We start from the raw sequence: 17,591 nt of genomic DNA, 5'->3' as shown, positions 1-17,591 counted from the left end.
TATGCGTTTTACGTTAACCAGCTTTTTAAAAATTACCTGTTAAGATGAAACAGGGTATCATTGAATGAACAATTATTTCCCAATCACATCTCTCCACTGTTCTGGCTTTCAGTTAATTTTTCTCTAAGGATCTACAGTTAAATCTATCAGGGGGCATCAGCATATATTATTTTACATTTTTTATGATCCATGGTGATGATGACGATGATAAGGATAGGAATATGCAGACAGTGTATGTTCCACAACAAAACCATATTCTTTTGCTTTAAATTCGGCACGCAGGAGCCAGCGAATTTTCCACAAAAATTTCAAAAGGATTTGTCAACAAATAGAAGAGAACAGTGTGTGACAAATATAGATATGGGGGTAAATACGTCTCTATAGGTTTAGTATAATCATCTCCAGTTCCAGGGCAATGAAAATGTACTTCATTTATCCAACCAAATAAAGATTAAAATATTTTTTAAAGTACATGACATACTGTTCTTCACACAGGAAGCTTACCTGCTAGCTGGGGAGTGCAGCCATTCTAACTGAAAACTTAAATAATGATACTAAATAATGTCAAATATTTATTAAATACCTGTCAATGAATATATGCAGTAGGGATTTGAGGGACTAACTGATAATTATACAGGGGAGGAAACTGGAGACTGAGTACGTTGTTCAATGTCACACGGTTAGTTGGGAGGACTGGGACCCAACACATGTATATCTGAAGACAAAACTTGCTCTGAAATGTAATTCAATACTGCTCTCCACCCCTACTAATTCTCATTCTCTGGTTCTTTGGACTCCAACCTAGTTTCACCACTCCTGTAAGGACTGTATCAATCATCTATTGTGGAACAAATTACCACAATAACTTAAAACAACCCCCGTTTATTAGTTTACAGTTCTGTAGGTCACAAGTCCAGCACCCAGTGGTTGGGTTCTCTGCTCAGAGTATTACAAGACTGAAATCAAGGTGTTTTCTGGGCTGAATTCCCACCTGGAAACTCTGAGTAAAAACCCTCTTCCAAGCTCATTCTTGTTGGCAGAATTCAGTTCATTACAGATGTAGCACTAAAGGTCCCTGTTTCCTTGCTGGTGATCATCTAGGGGCCACTCAGATCCTAGATGCTCCTGCATTCCCTATCACATGCCCTCCTCCACCTTCCAGGTAGCAGCAGTGCTTCAAATCTCTAACTTCCTCCATCTCTGACTTCTAAACCCAGATTTAAAGAGTTCATATGATTGGGTTTGTCAGCCCAGATAATCTCCCTATTAAAGTCTACTTGGGACATTACCTCTGCAAAATCCTTTTTGCCATACAATGTAACAAAATCATGGAGTGATGTCTCATCATTTTCACAGGTCCAAACTCAAGGTGAGGAGATTATATAAGTCACTGGGGGTCATTCTAGAATTCTGTCTACCACAAGGACTCTCAGAAAGTATAGAGGAAATTAAGTTGAAATTTGAGGAGAATAAAAAAGAAAGCAAGAAAGAAAGAAGGAGAAAGAAAGAAAGAAAGAAAGAAAGAAAGAAAGAGAAAGAAAGAAAAGGAAGGAAAGAAAGAAAGAAAGAAAAGAAAAGAAAAGAAAGAAAGAAAGAAAGAAAGGAAAGAAAGAAAGAAAAGAAAGAAAGAAAGAAAGACTATAGAGGATCATGGCAATTGGGAAACAGGAAAAAGTCATTTCCTCAAAATTTTAAGGAATACAAAGTAGAAAATAACTTTCAGCACTTGAAATGAACACAAAAGACAAGGCGGCTATATAAGAAAACAAAAATGGTCAGCTTTTCACCAACAGATCAGTAAAATATATTTTATAAGTAAATTTTTATTTCAAAAACATTAAGTTTGAAAAATTTTATTTTACAAGTTTTTATTTCAAATAGGAAACCATTGTTTTGAGAGTCTGAGTCATTGCTCAGCTCCACTGGTGAACATTTAATTGTAACTGATGCCATTGGTGCCCCACCATATTCCCTAAGCATTGGCACTTGCAATCCATGCGACAACTGCCCTTTGCAAGCATCATTCACTCTCTGCCTGGGGATTTTCTTTTAGCTTTCTCCTGGGGCAAGCCTGAAATCCCAGGGGGTTGATGTCCTGAGAGCATCCCTCAGAGCAGCCCTCAGCCAATCATGGATGGCAGTTGGTGGCTGAGCACCCAAGCTTCTTAACCCATTGGGTAAAAACCAAAGAACAAAACAAACAAAACAAATAAATAAATAAATAAACCTGTAAGATAAGTGCTACACAGTCTCCCAGAATTCCCTGGTGTGATTGAGCCCAATGATATGATATGATCATGGTAGCTGATATGATAATACACTCTTCATTAATTTCTTTCCCAGTCTCATTTCTACCCTCGTTTTCGATGATCACCTTCTGAATAGAATACTTACACTTAAATTCTCATCATAGGCTTTTAGGCACTTAGAGTAATAGTAACTATATTCCTGCATTTGGTTTGGGAGAAAAGGGCATTAACCTTTTATAAGACAAATAGACTTGGATCCCAGCCAATGTGCAATTTTAGCTTTAGTTTTCTTACTAATAGAATGAGGACATTAAGACTTACCTTGTTGCATTAAACGAGTAATGATTATGGGTAAACTACCTAGTTCACAGAAGGAATTCAATAAAGCATAATTTTTTTTATTTTTCCTTTTTCTGGAATCCTCAGTGTCTTCCTTATTACTATGTCTGTAATTCCAAGAATCTGACCTCATGGTTTAAACTTCCTGCCCTCCCTAGTTATGGCTAACTGAGAAATAGATGGTGGAGTAAGCACAATTTTCTATGCAATTATATTTTCTACAAAATCAGAGTATTTTATTAAAAATAAGTAAGCCAAATATTAAACACCCCTATATTTAAATTGAATAAAACATTTAGAACCAAATATTTTAAATATATAAATTTTCTTTGGTACTTCACCCTGTTGTTCTTAAAGTTCCCTGAATCTCTGTGACAGTGCATTTAGACTATGGAACAAAGCAACCAGAGCAAGACATTGGCCAGTTTTCACGAGAGCAAAGCTCTAATTCAACCATAAATCAGTTTTTTTTTCTTTCTTTGAACATTGGCATGAATTGAGATTCAAATTCACATTTTCTAACATGTAGGTTTGTCAAATACACTAAAATACTGAGTACAATAGTATTTTTAATGCCAAAGAAAATCATGTAAAGTATGAAATATCAGAATGTTGATATAAACTCTAGTATCAGATGGCCTGAGTTTAAATCCCAGCTCTGCAACTTATTAGCTGTGTGACCTAAGGCCAAGTAAATTCTCTATCCCTTTGTTTTCTTATCTGTTATGTAGTAATAATAATGGTACCTCCCTTGTACCATTATTGTAATGTAAGAATTAAAGAGTTAATTTGATTCTTACATTAAAGATTAAATTAAATATTCCATCAATTACATTAAAGATTCATGTAAGAATTAAATTAGTCAATGCATGTAAAACAGTTGCAAAAGCTCTTGGTAAATGTTAGCTACTGTTATTTTGGCTATTAGTATTTGGTCAATGATCTCCCTTGTGATGTTGTTCACCTACACGGGCAGGTGTATCCTTCTTTCTCCTCTCATAGTGTATATGTCCTAGAACAGTGTTGTTTGAAAACTATTCGCTTGTTATAGAACTGTTCACTTGTCTGTGTCCCCACTTGACTATCAGGTATGTGAAGACAGTCCTGTCCTTTATTAATTTCTACATCCTTTGTTTAATGAGTAAATTAATCAGAACTAGAAACTATGTAGCTAGATATGTTTTCTGTACAAGTTTATATTTTTATACAGTTAAGCGATGGATTCCAGAGGAGACTTTATGTCACCAGTATGAGAACAGAAAACATACTAGTTAAGCCAGCCATGTCACATACTGGCTGTTTGACCTGAGGAAGATGACTGCATCTCTCTGAGCCTCAGTTTCCTCATTTATCAAATAGATATAATGATATAGTTTGTAGGGTGGTCATGAAAATTAAATGAGATAATATGTATCAAATGTTTGACATACAGTAAGCTTTCTTGTTAACAATTGCTATTCCATTCTTTCCCCCTTAATCCAAAGTGCTGCTCAACAAGAGTTCGAAGACAACTGGACAGGAATCTCACCTTTCATAAAATGGTGGCATGGATGATTGCACTTCACACTGGTAAGTTTATTAAAGAAAACTTGGAACCAGAGAGTTCCCTCTATTCATAGATACCTTTTTATATAAGAGATCAATCAGTTTTTATAGTTAGATTAAGTGGTGGTTGGATATGTTGTATTTTTTTTAATGAGTTGTGCTCAAAATATTTACCACACTTTCTGCCACTTCAATATTAGGATTTATTTCTTTAGGTTTTAAAGCATTTTTATTTCAGGATTTTCCTATAAAAATGAAAATATGCCATCAGAAAAGTCAATCCTAGTGTCCTAACCCTTTCCTATTCTTTCTAGTGTCAAAAATGTTAATTCACGTATGAAAACGTATTTATTCCAAAAAATGTTCTTGGTTGCACATGTGAATTTGTGGACTTTTTGCAGTAAAGTTACATAAGCCACAGCCCATCAAATGAGAATCCCTCAAGACTGTCATTATCAGCTAAATACCTTCATTATTATTATTACTATTGTTATTGTTATTACATGTATCCATACAATGGATATATATGTGTGTATATAGATATTATACATTATTATTAAAATTATTAGGGTGGTAGTGTCAGTGCAAGAAGGACTGTATCTGGGACCCTTATCTAATTCCACTAATTCACTCAACAAATAATTCATGTGCCAGAGAATAGATAAGAACAGTGATAAAGAAGACTTGTACTCTGCCCTTAAAGAGTCTATTCCTAGCCTGAGTAAAATAGGCTTCGGTTATAGGCATTTAACTGAGCTTCTCTTCTACTAGTAGATCTAGCAGGCTTTTTGAGCAGTGGAAAATAAATAGTTCAAAAGAAATATATGATAAAATCCTGTTAGAAACTGGCATAGTGTACAGATTAAGAGCACATATTTGCGTGCCAAATGTACTGGATTTGATTCTTAATTCTGCTGCTTCCTAGTTTGATGACCTTGAGCAAGGTTTTAAAGCAGTCTATGTCCCAGTTTCCTCATCCACAAGATGAGCCGATATTATTAGTACCTACATCACTGGATCAATGTAAGGATTAAGTCATTGTGAAGTACTTATAACAGTACTTGGCATCTAGTAAGCCCTATGTAAGTGTTTATTAATAAATCATGCAATTTTTAAGAGAGAGAGATTCATACCTTATGGCCATAGGTTTGTATCAATTCAATCAAATTTGTCATCTCTCTCTGGAGGTAATTTCAGAGTCAGGTTAATGGGCCAGCAGTTAGGCATTCATTACATGAGGGTTTTCTTTTTTTTTTTTTTTTTTTTTGAGACGGAGTCTCGCTCTGTCGCCCAGGCTGGAGTGCAGTGGCCGGATCTCAGCTCACTGCAAGCTCCGCCTCCCGGGTTTACGCTATTCTCCTGCCTCAGCCTCCCGAGTAGCTGGGACTACAGGCGCCCGCCACCTCGCCCGGCTAGTTTTTTGTATTTTTTTAGTAGAGACGGGGTTTCACCGTGTTAGCCAGGATGGTCTCGATCTCCTGACCTCGTGATCCGCCCGTCTCGGCCTCCCAAAGTGCTGGGATTACAGGCTTGAGCCACCGCGCCCGGCCGAGGGTTTTCTTATTTGAGCCCAAATATATTACGGAGAGAGATAATGAGAGCATATCTAAACACCTTCAGAAACTAAGGCTATTGTGTAGAATCTTATAAATTGGTTGGGTCTTTAGGAGCATATAGCTCAACATCTTCATCTTACAAATTAGGAAACCAAGACCAGAGAGTTAAGTCATTTTCCCACAATTACACAACTAGAAAGGAGCTAGAATTGCCTTGTCTCCTTGGTTCTGGAGACCCAGTTCTTGTTTATAAGTGTCCTGGGCCTCCCTTTGTCTCCCTGTGGCTTATCATAGAGTTAGAGGCTGTCCCAGAAACCCAGCTTTCAATAAATTTGTGCATACCCTTCACTCTCTTTATTTCTCTTCTCTGCCCTTTTCAGCGATTCACACCATTGCACATCTATTTAATGTGGAATGGTGTGTGAATGCCCGAGTCGGCAATTCTGATGCTTATTCAGTAGCACTCTCTGCACTTGGGGACAGGCAAAATGAAAGTTATCTCAATTTTGCTCGAGATAGAATCAAGGTAAGCCTCTCATTATCTGATTCAGATATTCTCTAGACCATTACAATTGAGCACTAGATTTCAGTGAGTGAAGACCTCTACTTTGCCAGGAAAAAAAAAAAAAAAAAAAAAGTTGGCTAACCATCAGAGGGACAAGTCTGTAGGTTACAATAATGGGAGTATAGAAAAAAATGTCTCCCACACTCCTCACCCCATGTGTGGAGGTCTCTAGATGTTTTCAGGTCTTTAAGCTCATCCATGAGAATGTGTGCATGTGAATCCTGGAGTAACTCAGGCTTACCTGTGACTATGCCCACCAAAGAAAGCTGGGAACACATGCTTAGTCGAACAAGGTTTGGTTTATTACTTGCTACAGCAAAAGAAATCGCACACCTTGAGGAACTCTGGGCATCTCAAAGGGATGATTTAGTGGATCATCTAAAGTGGATTTAGGATTTAGGATACTGTTAGATAGTTTGGGGGAGGATTTAAGAATGCAAGGATTTTTTCTGGATCAGTTATGGTCAGGAATTAGGGGTAGTTCTCAGATAAGGTATGTTAATTATTTTTTCTAGGAGGCAGAGGGAACAGAATAGGATTAAGTCTATAATAGGCAAAGAAGCAGTAGTCATTGTCTAGGCTCAGACATGATTTTGGAGTGATTTTGTTTTTATCTCAATCCATCACAGTCACAGAGTGACCTCCTCTGATGTTGGTGTTTTTGTGAAATTATTTATGCGAAGTAGGGAACATCCTGTCCTAAGTATTAGTGTAAGGCCAGCCACCAGCTGACAGTTGTCAGTGATGCCTTTGTCTTTTCTTACCTACAACATCTGAAGGATGGCCTGTGTCCACAAATTGTCATTCCTTGAGAAGAATAGGTGCACTGGGAGTAACTCAGCATTTCTCTAGGGGTAGCCAGGAGGGTATCCAGAAGTAAGAACTTCTTCTATCCCAGCAGTTGTTGAAGCTTCCTACACTCAGAGACAGAAGCTTCAAGTCTTCATGTACCCAATGACTTGGGAAGATGACTAAATCACATTAATATGCACTGAATTCTAAAAATGTTTCCTTGTGTTTAGTTTTGGGAAAAAATAATTATTATCCTCAGACTTACATGAGAAAAACTTGCCTGATATCCTTAGGGACAGAATTAAACAGCATAGTAAAAAACCAGATTTTTTTCTACAATATATTGGGTAATTTTTCTTTTACATTATTCATTGTTTGCCCAATGATATATGAGGGTGGCAACATGAACATAACTGGGTAAGTCTACACTATCATGCTCTGTTCAATTGTTCCTGGATCACTTTTGCTGTATCTATGCTCTCCCACTCTTCTAAATGTTTTCATTTTCAATAACCTGTAGCTGTGTTTCCTCCTCAGAGGACTGCCCTGGGGCATCCCTTTGCTCACAGACTCAAAGATGTTGGAAGGTTGGTGGGGGGTGGCTGAATGGTTACGCCTGTTCCTGTGCAACCCTTAGCCAGTCACTGGTGGATGCAGACTATGAAACCTGGCTTCCTTGCCTGGAAACAGGATAAACTCTGAGTTGTAACTTACCCTCCAGAGTTCCCCTGCAGGATCAGGCTGAAGCTATCCCTTGTGAGACTTTGCCTGATTTCACCCCCTTGCTTGACTTGTTCATCTTTTCTATCCTATTCCCTACTCTCTTACCAGTTTCTCTTGGAGCACATGTTTTCTAAGTCACTTGCCCATGAAGTCTCCTCTCAGGATCTGCTTCTGGGGAACACAGCTGATGATGTTTGGCATTCCCAGAATATATTTTCAAACTAAGCACTGTGACCCTTTCAAAATCAAAGGGAGAAAGAGCTTTGAGACACTTTTAGGACATCCTGCAGTTGATTGATTTCCTTTACTTTCTACCCCCTTAGAAATAACTATTTAAGTATATCAATTCACATTTCCTATGACATCCGAACCGTGTAAGGCGTTTCAAAATTTAGAAACATCTATTTCAAATCTATATCTCTGTGAGGGATGATTAAGATTATTCAAAGAGGGGGTGAAAATATCTATTGTTCTATACATTGGACACTTTATAATAGTCCTGCATTTGAGAACCTATAATAATGTGTACGTGTGTGTGTGTGTGTGTGTGTGTGTGTGTGTGTGTTTATATTTTACAGAACCCTGAAGGAGGCCTGTACCTGGCTGTGACCCGGGTGGCAGGTATCACTGGAGTTGTCATCACGCTGTGCCTCATATTAATTATCACTTCCTCCACCAAAACCATCCGGAGGTCTTATTTTGAAGTTTTTTGGTACACACATCATCTCTTTGTGATCTTCTTCATTGGCCTTGCCATCCATGGAGTTGAGTGAGTGTTTAAACTCTGAAGTCAAGGATTTCATGTCCCTCAATTTCTAGGCATGATGCTCTATTAGAGGCACAGTGACCTCCTTGCCTGCGTCTGGTTAGCCTGTCTGCTAAGGGAATGTGAGAGGATAGCAGAGGTCAGTTTAATAGAAATCACTCAACACTGGCATTTTTGTTTCATGCATCCATGTAATTGCTATTCATAGTGCAGTTATGTATAGCAAGCTTGAAAAATACACCAAAGTCTGAGTATCTTTGCAAATGTATAAAACATGTTGAGAGCACTGGTAGGATCCGGAATATCTGTAATGATGTCCCCTGTGGTTTAATCACTAGTAAATTAAACAAACCTCCAAACTAGAAGAGTTAATGATTAACCAGTTGAAGAGGTTTATTATAGTTCAATAAGTTTTGATTTAAGCCCACAATCATTTATTTGTTGCCTACCATGTATGAGGACCTATCTCAGGCACTGCAAGAAATACAAGCAGGAAAAATATATGGGTGTTGCCTTCAAACATTCTAATATCATGAAAGTAACAGCTAACTTCTATTAAGGGTCTGTGCTAAGGGTTTGATATGAGATATTTCTTTTAACCCCCAAAATGTATAGATTTCTCACTATCACCATTTCTTGGGGATAGTAATTGTAGACAAGAAACCTGGAGCTAAAATGTTAAAATATGCAACCTAAGCCACCCCTCTGGTAAGTGGCCCAGCTGAGATTGGAGCCAGGCAGTCTAAAGCAGGCTGTGATAAATGTGCTCTTAGAGTCACACAGTTCCTGGCTATGTGGTTAGGAGAGTTTGCCTGATTGGAAATCCTCCTTCATACCAAGTTTCCTTTTTTGTACTGTTTCATACCACCTGCACACAAAGGCAGGCCTGGGGAAGTATCCTGGTGGGTATAGGGCTCCAGGAAATTAGGGGTGGAGGAAGTAGAAGCTCAAGACTCACTCTGCCCAGAGCCCAGTTGGTGGCCAAGACATGAGTGTGAAAAAGGGGAAGTGTGGGGAAAGCTGCATTAGGCACTGCATTCTTAAACTACTTGCTGACTGTGACCCCTGATAAATTCTTTGTAAGCATGGAGAAATCAATGTAGACCAAGAATCTGTTTACTCTCTTAAAGCACTCAAGTATCTTTAAATGGGACTTAGTCATAATCCAGTGTTTCAGGTAATCCTAGAGAAGAGAAATAATTTCTTCCCTTCTCCAACTTAGTAATTCCACCACTTTCTGTTTGTATAGTTTCACAGATATTCGTCTTCCTTTGAAGCAGACAGAGGAGATATGTTTATCTCCTTCTCCACTTGAAGAGAATCTGCTCTTTACACTGGTTAGGTGATTTCTCACAGTCTCATGGCTCCGTAGCAGCTGAATTGATTTTAAAATGCAGGTTTCTGGAACTCTGGTCCTGGCATTGAGAAGAGAAGGAGAAAATCAGATTATTTTCCTGTCATTTTCTTCCCATGGGAACTTAGGCATTTTGAACTTTAATAGTTATTTTTTGGACTCTTACTTTGTGTCTGGCATTTTTTATATATCATGCAAATTGCTTATTATAATGAACCTTTAATGAGGTACTATTACATCTGTTTTACAACTGAAGGAACTGAGGCTCAGAAGAAGTTCAATAATTTGCCTGAGTCCACCAAACTAGTAAGGGTTAGAACTGAGATTTGAACCCAAGTCTGTCTGACACAAAACAGAATTGTTTTCACCAAAACATTCTGCTTTGAGTTACTAAATCATTCTGATTTACATTCTCATGTAAAATGGAGGCAATAATACTTGCCTCTCAGGCTTGTCATGAGGATTAACTGAGATAATTTGTGTAAAATGTCTTTCCCCAAGCCTGGCACATGATAGGTGCTCAATACATGATAATTCTCTTCCCTAAGACCTAAGGATAGAAAGGAGTGGTTAATGAACTTGAATTAAAACATTCTCATAATACACCAAATGACACAATAAATTTTAGGTCTCCAAAACAAACCTTTACAATGGGTTTTCTGTGTCTTTTCTTCTTACATATTCTGAAGATGCTGTCATTTATGTTCCTTGAAGTCTACTCAACGTCGTGCCTTCCTCTCTCTATCACCAATAATTGTCTTATGTTTTGGTAGTTGCTCAACTTTTATTGAATTGAAATGAATGGGCTCTGAGCACTTTAAGGTACACACTATTAGTGTTGATGTCTGTGAGAATGTTATAATCCCTATATAGTTAAGTATCTCACACTGGTTTCAAAATTTGGTTTGATTTAGATAATTTCCGAACCCACAAATAAGGCACTTCTGATAAGCTTCAGTGCTACTGCATGACTGTCTTGGTTGTCTACTATAGTGGGTGCCTGGCCAAGGACGATAAAGTTGGCCCACACTTTGATGATTGAGCCCTTTGCTTATAGGACTATCCTCATACGAAGAGTACCTTTTTCTAATTTGCACAAAGGCACTGTAGGGACCAGCAGTCACTCTGTTAGATTTGCAATTTTTCTGTTTTTGTTTGTTTGTCAATGAAAATGATACTTGAGACAGAAGTACAAATTCTCCCTTAAGATAATTTGATCCAAGACTTACCCTCTATAATGTTACATGTAAATATTCCTTTGGTAATTGCACATACATTTTTTCTGTTGCTGGGTATTATACATTTTCTTTTTTTTTTTTTTTTTTTTTTTTTGAGACGGAGTCTCGCTGTGTCGCCCAGGCTGGAGTGCAGTGGCGCGATCTCGGCTCACTGCAAGCTCCGCCTCCCGGGTTCACGCCATTCTCCCGCCTCAGCCTCCGAGTAGCTGGGACTACAGGCGCCCGCCACCACGCCCGGCTAGTTTTTGTATTTTTAGTAGAGACGGGGTTTCACCATGTTAGCCAGGATGGTCTCGATCTCCTGACCTCGTGATCCACCCGCCTCGGCCTCCCAAAGTGCTGGGATTACAGGCTTGAGCCACCGCGCCCGGCCCTACATTTTCTTTCCTTTCATCTATTCAGAGGGAGCAATAAGCTATCACTTTTAAGTGAAAAGTACAGGACCTACATCAGAGCACTTAAAATATATGCAGAATCTTTTAATAAAACAATTTAATTTCCTATTACTAAATGATCTGGACTTACATTTTTCTCCCAGACGAATTGTACGTGGGCAGACCGCAGAGAGTTTGGTTAAGCATAGACCAGAAGTTTGTGAACAAAAAATCTCAGAATGGGGAAAAATAGAGGCCTGCCCAATCCCTCAGTTTGCTGGAAACCCTCCTATGGTATGTACAATTCATTGTTGTTATTACAGTTTCATTACTGACAATCTTTAACATGTGTCTAAGAAACGTGTACAGATGTTATACATCTATATAGATGTCCATTACAAATGTCATGGAACAGCTAAAACGTGTGTCTACTTTTCTCTGCTGTGTTTATTGGATAGACTTGCTTCTTGGAAACTAAGCTTTGCATTGTTCTGTTATTAACATCCTGATATAAAACTTGGAAAAATAGTCTTTTTAGAAGTGGTGTTTTGGGCCGGGCGCGGTGGCTCAAGCCTGTAATCCCAGCACTTTGGGAGGCCGAGACGGGCGGATCACGAGGTCAGGAGATCGAGACCATCCTGGTTAATACAGTGAAACCCCGTCTCTACTAAAAAGTACAAAAAACTAGCTGGGCGAGGTGGCGGGCGCCTGTAGTCCCAGCTACTTGGGAGGCTGAGGCAGGAGAATGGCGTGAACCCGGGAGGTGGAGCTTGCAGTGAGCTGAGATCCGGCCACTGCACTCCAGCCTGGGCGACAGAGCAAGACTCCGTCTCAAAAAAAAAAAAAAAAAAAAAAAAAAAAAAAAAAAAGAAGTGGTGTTTTGGTTCAAGAAGTTGCATCTCTTTTCTTCATGATGACGCCATTTTTGGGGGGACACTTGGGATTCCATCTTGAGCTGAGTTGGATAGCTCAAATAAATCACTTATAAGGAGTGAAGGGCCTCTTCAGATATCAGCACATACTACTTTCTATACAGCTTTCAGATTTGAAAAGGAAATTGATGAGGTGGTACATAAGGCTACCTTTAGGCATTAGGAGTTTCCTGTTTATGAAGCATAAAGGAGGCTGGACAGCCAGGTACATACCAACATCCAATGGCATCATGTGGTGGGCAGAAATGTGGCAAGGGTGACCAAGGAAATACATGGTGAAATACTTTCTTTCTTCTATTGGGAGCTCTGGAGGGCTCCATTTTGTGTATTCTCATATCACTGCTCCATAGAGTAAGATGTGGGCCTTGTAATCTTCATAGCATTCCCCCCATTGGCAGACAGTATACTTTGTTGGTTATTGTGCTAGCCATTGGTATAAAACTAGGCAAAAATCAACATTTGTGCAGGGCTTCTGAAGAGGATTATTTTTTTTTCCTCAAGCATAGTATAACATAAAGGCAAATTTTCCATTTTATTTTCTCCTTTCTTTTTTCCTACTCTTCGTAGCATAGGAGCACTCTTCCTCCAGACACAGCATACTATCTGAGGACTTAGTGTCTTTAAGCATCCTTTCCCATTAATGAAAGCAACTAGACATCTCAGTGAATTGGCTCCACTACATGCAGACATCAGTAGAAAGGATAAAAAGGGAACTGTATTGCCAATCCTCTTGTGGGCAGGGGAAGGCACATTTCCTCGATGACAGCTGGAGTCAGAGTACTAGTGCCTTAACAGAAACCTATCTCAAAGAATTTCTAGGTATACCAGCAACAATATCCAAATCTGGCTCCATTCAGTGGGGCTCCATGGTAGCACTCAGGAAACAGATGGATGATTTGAGACTGTTTTAAATATCTATCCCATTAAAACAAAGGCCGAAAACAGAACATTGTTTATATCTAGGGCAAATATTCTTCAAGTTTGGCTGAAGATGGGGAGATTCAGGTGCTCTCAATTTCCAACAGTAAGTTTCCTATAAAAGTAATTTAGTAGAAAGATTATATGTGAGACTATGGGAAGCACTCTCTTATTTTTCCCCCTTAGAATACATTCCGGAAAGTCATCTCTTAGATAATATTGCCGTCTAAAATTCTTTGCTAGTTTAGGTATTAAACTAGAAATCCAACTGGCTGAGTTTCAGGATGGATCTGTTTGGCCTCAATGTTTTTACATGGCCAAAAATGCTACAGAGTAATTCCAGTGTTCAGAAACACTACATGTTCTGCATGTTCTGACCCAAGAGCTATCTAAAGAAGTCCAAAAAGCTCTGGGTTTGTCTCCATTCAGCAAGTGCATTGCATACTCCCAGAATTTCTCAGAATATTGGAGAAACAGCCAAACTCTTGCACAAAATTTGTCATCTTGCAAATTTGTCACTCTGACTACATAACTAAGAGAAAGCAATCACAATGTTGCATTAAAAATATTGTGTTGCTGAAATGTTATCCTTTAAAGAAATGTTAATTCTGAAACCAGCCTTGCTTTGTTATAGGGTTACTGCAACTGTAGTTGCAACACTGAGAGGAAATCCCATTCTTGTGAACAGTTCCTCTTGGGAAAGTTTTATATTGTCAGTACAGTTCCCCAATGTGACTAAGGAGAATGTTTACTTTTACTGGCTCAAAATTATCTTAGTATCAGATATTTTCATATATTCCATTGTAGAAGAAACGTATTTATCTAATGTCAAATATTTAAGCAAGCCTACAAAGATTAACTTGGCTTCTCAAATTTTTCTCCCTCTGAATATTTTGTTATCTATTACCAGTTAATGTATGTCATTTTCATGTTTGCTCTGATTACAGACTTGGAAATGGATAGTGGGTCCCATGTTTCTGTATCTCTGTGAGAGGTTGGTGCGGTTTTGGCGATCTCAACAGAAGGTGGTCATCACCAAGGTATTGATTGGTTTAGTAATTACTAGTGGCCAGTGTCTAACTGTATCATAGACAAGTCTTCCCAACCCCTCTATATCATTGGTCAGATGTTACAGCAGAGAGACCTACAATTTATTTCAGGTTACTTCACTCAATAATCAAATGTTTGAACCTTTAACTGGGGAAACTACAAGTTACCACTTTTGATGTTAAAATGAAGCCAAGTTCTTTCTGTGCATGAATCTCCCTCACCCACTGTGTGTGTGTGTGTGTGTGTGTGTGTGTGTGTGTGTGTGTAGGGGAAGGACACAGAGACATTATTTGGTTAGTTAAGAACAGAAAAGAAAAAGAGGTGAGTTCAAAGGGGCATAAATTGAGTCTTAAAATTTTCAGATGCCAAAAGAACCAGAGATCTAAGGGTAGGTCTCATTGAGGCTGAGCTAGTTTTTCAGGTTATCTTTACCACCTTTTCTCTGCTGTGTATGTAATAATCTAATATGAAAGTTGAAGTGCCCAAAATTTCAGCAAGTTAGTAAATAAGCTGCGTCTCAAATTTGGTCTCCTAATTCCAAGTCTAGAGTGACTTTTCCTGAACTCTAATCTGTTTCTCATCACAAAATAAATAAATATCCAACTAAATAAATGTAAATGGAACTCCTTGTTATAATTTCAGGAAACACCAGGAAAGTATATCTTTATCAAATAAAATTTAATTCAATTCAACTCAGTTCAAAAAGTATTTGCCAAAACCCTACTATGGATTACTTTTGCAAAACAACAAATTCTTCCTGTCCTCCACCCTATCTTTCCTCATTTGCTGTCTCTGGTGGGTCATAGTAAAGCTAGTTCAGCTGGCTTTGGAAGTCTTGAAATATAGGAAACCACAACAGTTCTCCTTTTGTGATATTTATATTGCATTATAAGAACAATCCCACAGATCAGCAAAAACAGTTGCTGCAAAATGTCCTTTACTAGACTAGAGATGACTGAACCAGACAAGTATTTTTCTTAAACATACTTTTAAGGAAAACTTGTTTTCCTTTGAAGAAAATATATAATTGTTTTCTTCTCATATAAATAAATATGAGAGACGAGATGTTATCCAAAAGTATTCCAATGAGAATGCTATCCACTTATTTAGTTACATCTCATTTGTGCCTGTGATAGCAAAATTGTAATATGGTAAAAAATTGTTTCCACAACACAAAATTGCAACATGGTAAACAATTTTCAACATAATTTTAATTTTCTGTTTTCAAAATGAAGCTTTGCAACTCCTTATTTCAGAGCAGAAGGGAAGTTGGTTATAGTTTTTATCACGTAAGATGCATTTAATTCACAAGTTCTGGAAACGTTTGACATTTTTTAAAAAAGAATTTTTCACTCTTCCTCAACTCCCTGTTCAAGAAAAGCCCAGCAGTATCAGTTAACATTAGGAAGCTGCTTTTTTATTTCTATTGATTTTTCTTTCCTTTGATGTCCCTTGGTTTGTCTTTAGTTATACATATAGGGTTCTTCTAGAAGTCTTAAGAATCATGAAAGAAACAGTATATTACTTTCTGTCTTGCTGTTCACTGTGTTCTACTTTTTAAAAAATTATCCACTCAATAGTTGATGGACATTTGGATTGTTTCCTGTTTTTTGCTATTATGAATAAAGCTGTTATAAACATGTGTGTCCATAGACAAATGAGGATGGCAATGGGTGGGTAGAATAGATGGTGTACTCCCCAGATAGGGAGAAATGTAGAAATAACACATGGAATCAGGCAGATTCAAGGTGTGATTAAAGACAAAGATAGACCAACTTAGTCTTGGTTTGGGGAATGTTGCTACATAACTAGCCAATGGGATCTCCTTCTTCTGGCCAGCTATTAGGTTGGTGCAAAAGTTATTGCGGTTTTTGCCCTTTTTTTTTTTTTTTTTTTTTTTAAAAATGGCAAAAACCGCAATTACTTTTGCACCAACCTAATACTAAGGCCCTCTCTCATCCTCTGGGGAGATAGGAAGGCTGAGCAGGAAACATCACTTTTTGTAAATTTTTTAGCACTTTTTTGACTTCTGAGAGGAAAAAAAAAATCACAATAGGCTGATTTTTTATGTTGGATTCCCTGGTAAAGACTGAGAAATAACTGCATGCAGAAGGTTTCTTTTTTTTTTTTTTTTTTTAGACGGAGTCTCGCTCTGCCGCCCAGGCTGGAGTGCAGTGGCCGGATCTCAGCTCACTGCAAGCTCCGCCTCCCGGGTTCACGCCATTCTCCTGCCTCAGCCTCCCGAGTAGCTGGGACTACAGGCGCCCGCCACCTTGCCCGGCTAGTTTTTTGTATTTTTTAGTAGAGACGGGGTTTCACCGTGTTAGCCAGGATGGTCTCGATCTGCTGACCTCGTGATCCACCCGTCTCAGCCTCCCAAAGTGCTGGGATTACAGGCATGAGCCACCGCACCCGGCCGCAGAAGGTTTCTAAGGCATTCTGTAAGAGATAAACCTGGAAAGGAAGTAAGAAAGGCAGGAATGGGGAGAGAGAAAAGCTGACCCTCTTTCTAGTTGCAACTGTGGTCTCAGATGATACTACAGGGAGTGCGGGAATTGAGATAGCCCCTTGGAGTTAACCTAAGTTAAGGAAAAGGGACTAGGCCTCAGTATCCCATAATCAGCCCATCTTTAGTAATGGGCTACAACTGAGGGCAATTCCCTGTGACAGACACATCTGCTGGAGGAACTGCTGTGTTGTCCCTAAAGCAAAGATCTAGGTGGGCCAATTTAGCTCAGTTTTTTATCCATATGGACACTAAAAAGGCAAGTATTTAGGAAAGATGTCATTTCCAGACATATGTTTTATTCTATAGGTGGTCACTCACCCTTTCAAAACCATCGAGCTACAGATGAAGAAGAAGGGGTTCAAAATGGAAGTGGGACAATACATTTTTGTCAAGTGCCCCAAGGTGTCCAAGCTGGAGTGGCACCCTTTCACACTGACATCTGCCCCTGAGGAAGACTTCTTTAGTATCCATATCCGCATCGTTGGGGACTGGACAGAGGGGCTGTTCAATGCTTGTGGCTGTGATAAGCAGGAGTTTCAAGATGCGTGGAAACTACCTAAGTGAGTAAAAAGTACATATTACCAGCATGTATGAGTTCAGGAAAAATGGCATTAAATAGCTCCTCTTCCTCCATGTTTTACTAAGTCTCCAACAAAACACACAGGTTCTAAGAATATAGGT

At 38.7% G+C, this 17,591-nt stretch overlaps 1 protein-coding gene across 3 annotated transcripts in view; it reads left to right on the top strand.

The window, feature by feature from the left end:
• Window positions 1–17,591, top strand: part of LOC112615360 (cytochrome b-245 heavy chain) — a 38,778-nt gene that overhangs the window by 8,314 nt on the left and 12,873 nt on the right. For all 3 annotated transcript variants that reach the window (XM_025371945.1, XM_025371944.1, XM_025371946.1), the window contains 6 exons: window positions 4,073–4,157; window positions 6,070–6,215; window positions 8,348–8,538; window positions 11,666–11,795; window positions 14,299–14,391; window positions 17,217–17,470. In XM_025371945.1, coding sequence (XP_025227730.1) covers window positions 4,073–4,157; window positions 6,070–6,215; window positions 8,348–8,538; window positions 11,666–11,795; window positions 14,299–14,391; window positions 17,217–17,470 — 899 coding nt within the window. The remainder of the gene's footprint in view (window positions 1–4,072; window positions 4,158–6,069; window positions 6,216–8,347; window positions 8,539–11,665; window positions 11,796–14,298; window positions 14,392–17,216; window positions 17,471–17,591) is intronic.

This window comes from Theropithecus gelada, chromosome X (genome assembly GCF_003255815.1).
Source record: "Theropithecus gelada isolate Dixy chromosome X, Tgel_1.0, whole genome shotgun sequence".
Lineage (NCBI taxonomy): Eukaryota > Metazoa > Chordata > Mammalia > Primates > Cercopithecidae > Theropithecus > Theropithecus gelada.
This window is presented reverse-complemented; position numbering and strand designations above follow the sequence as displayed.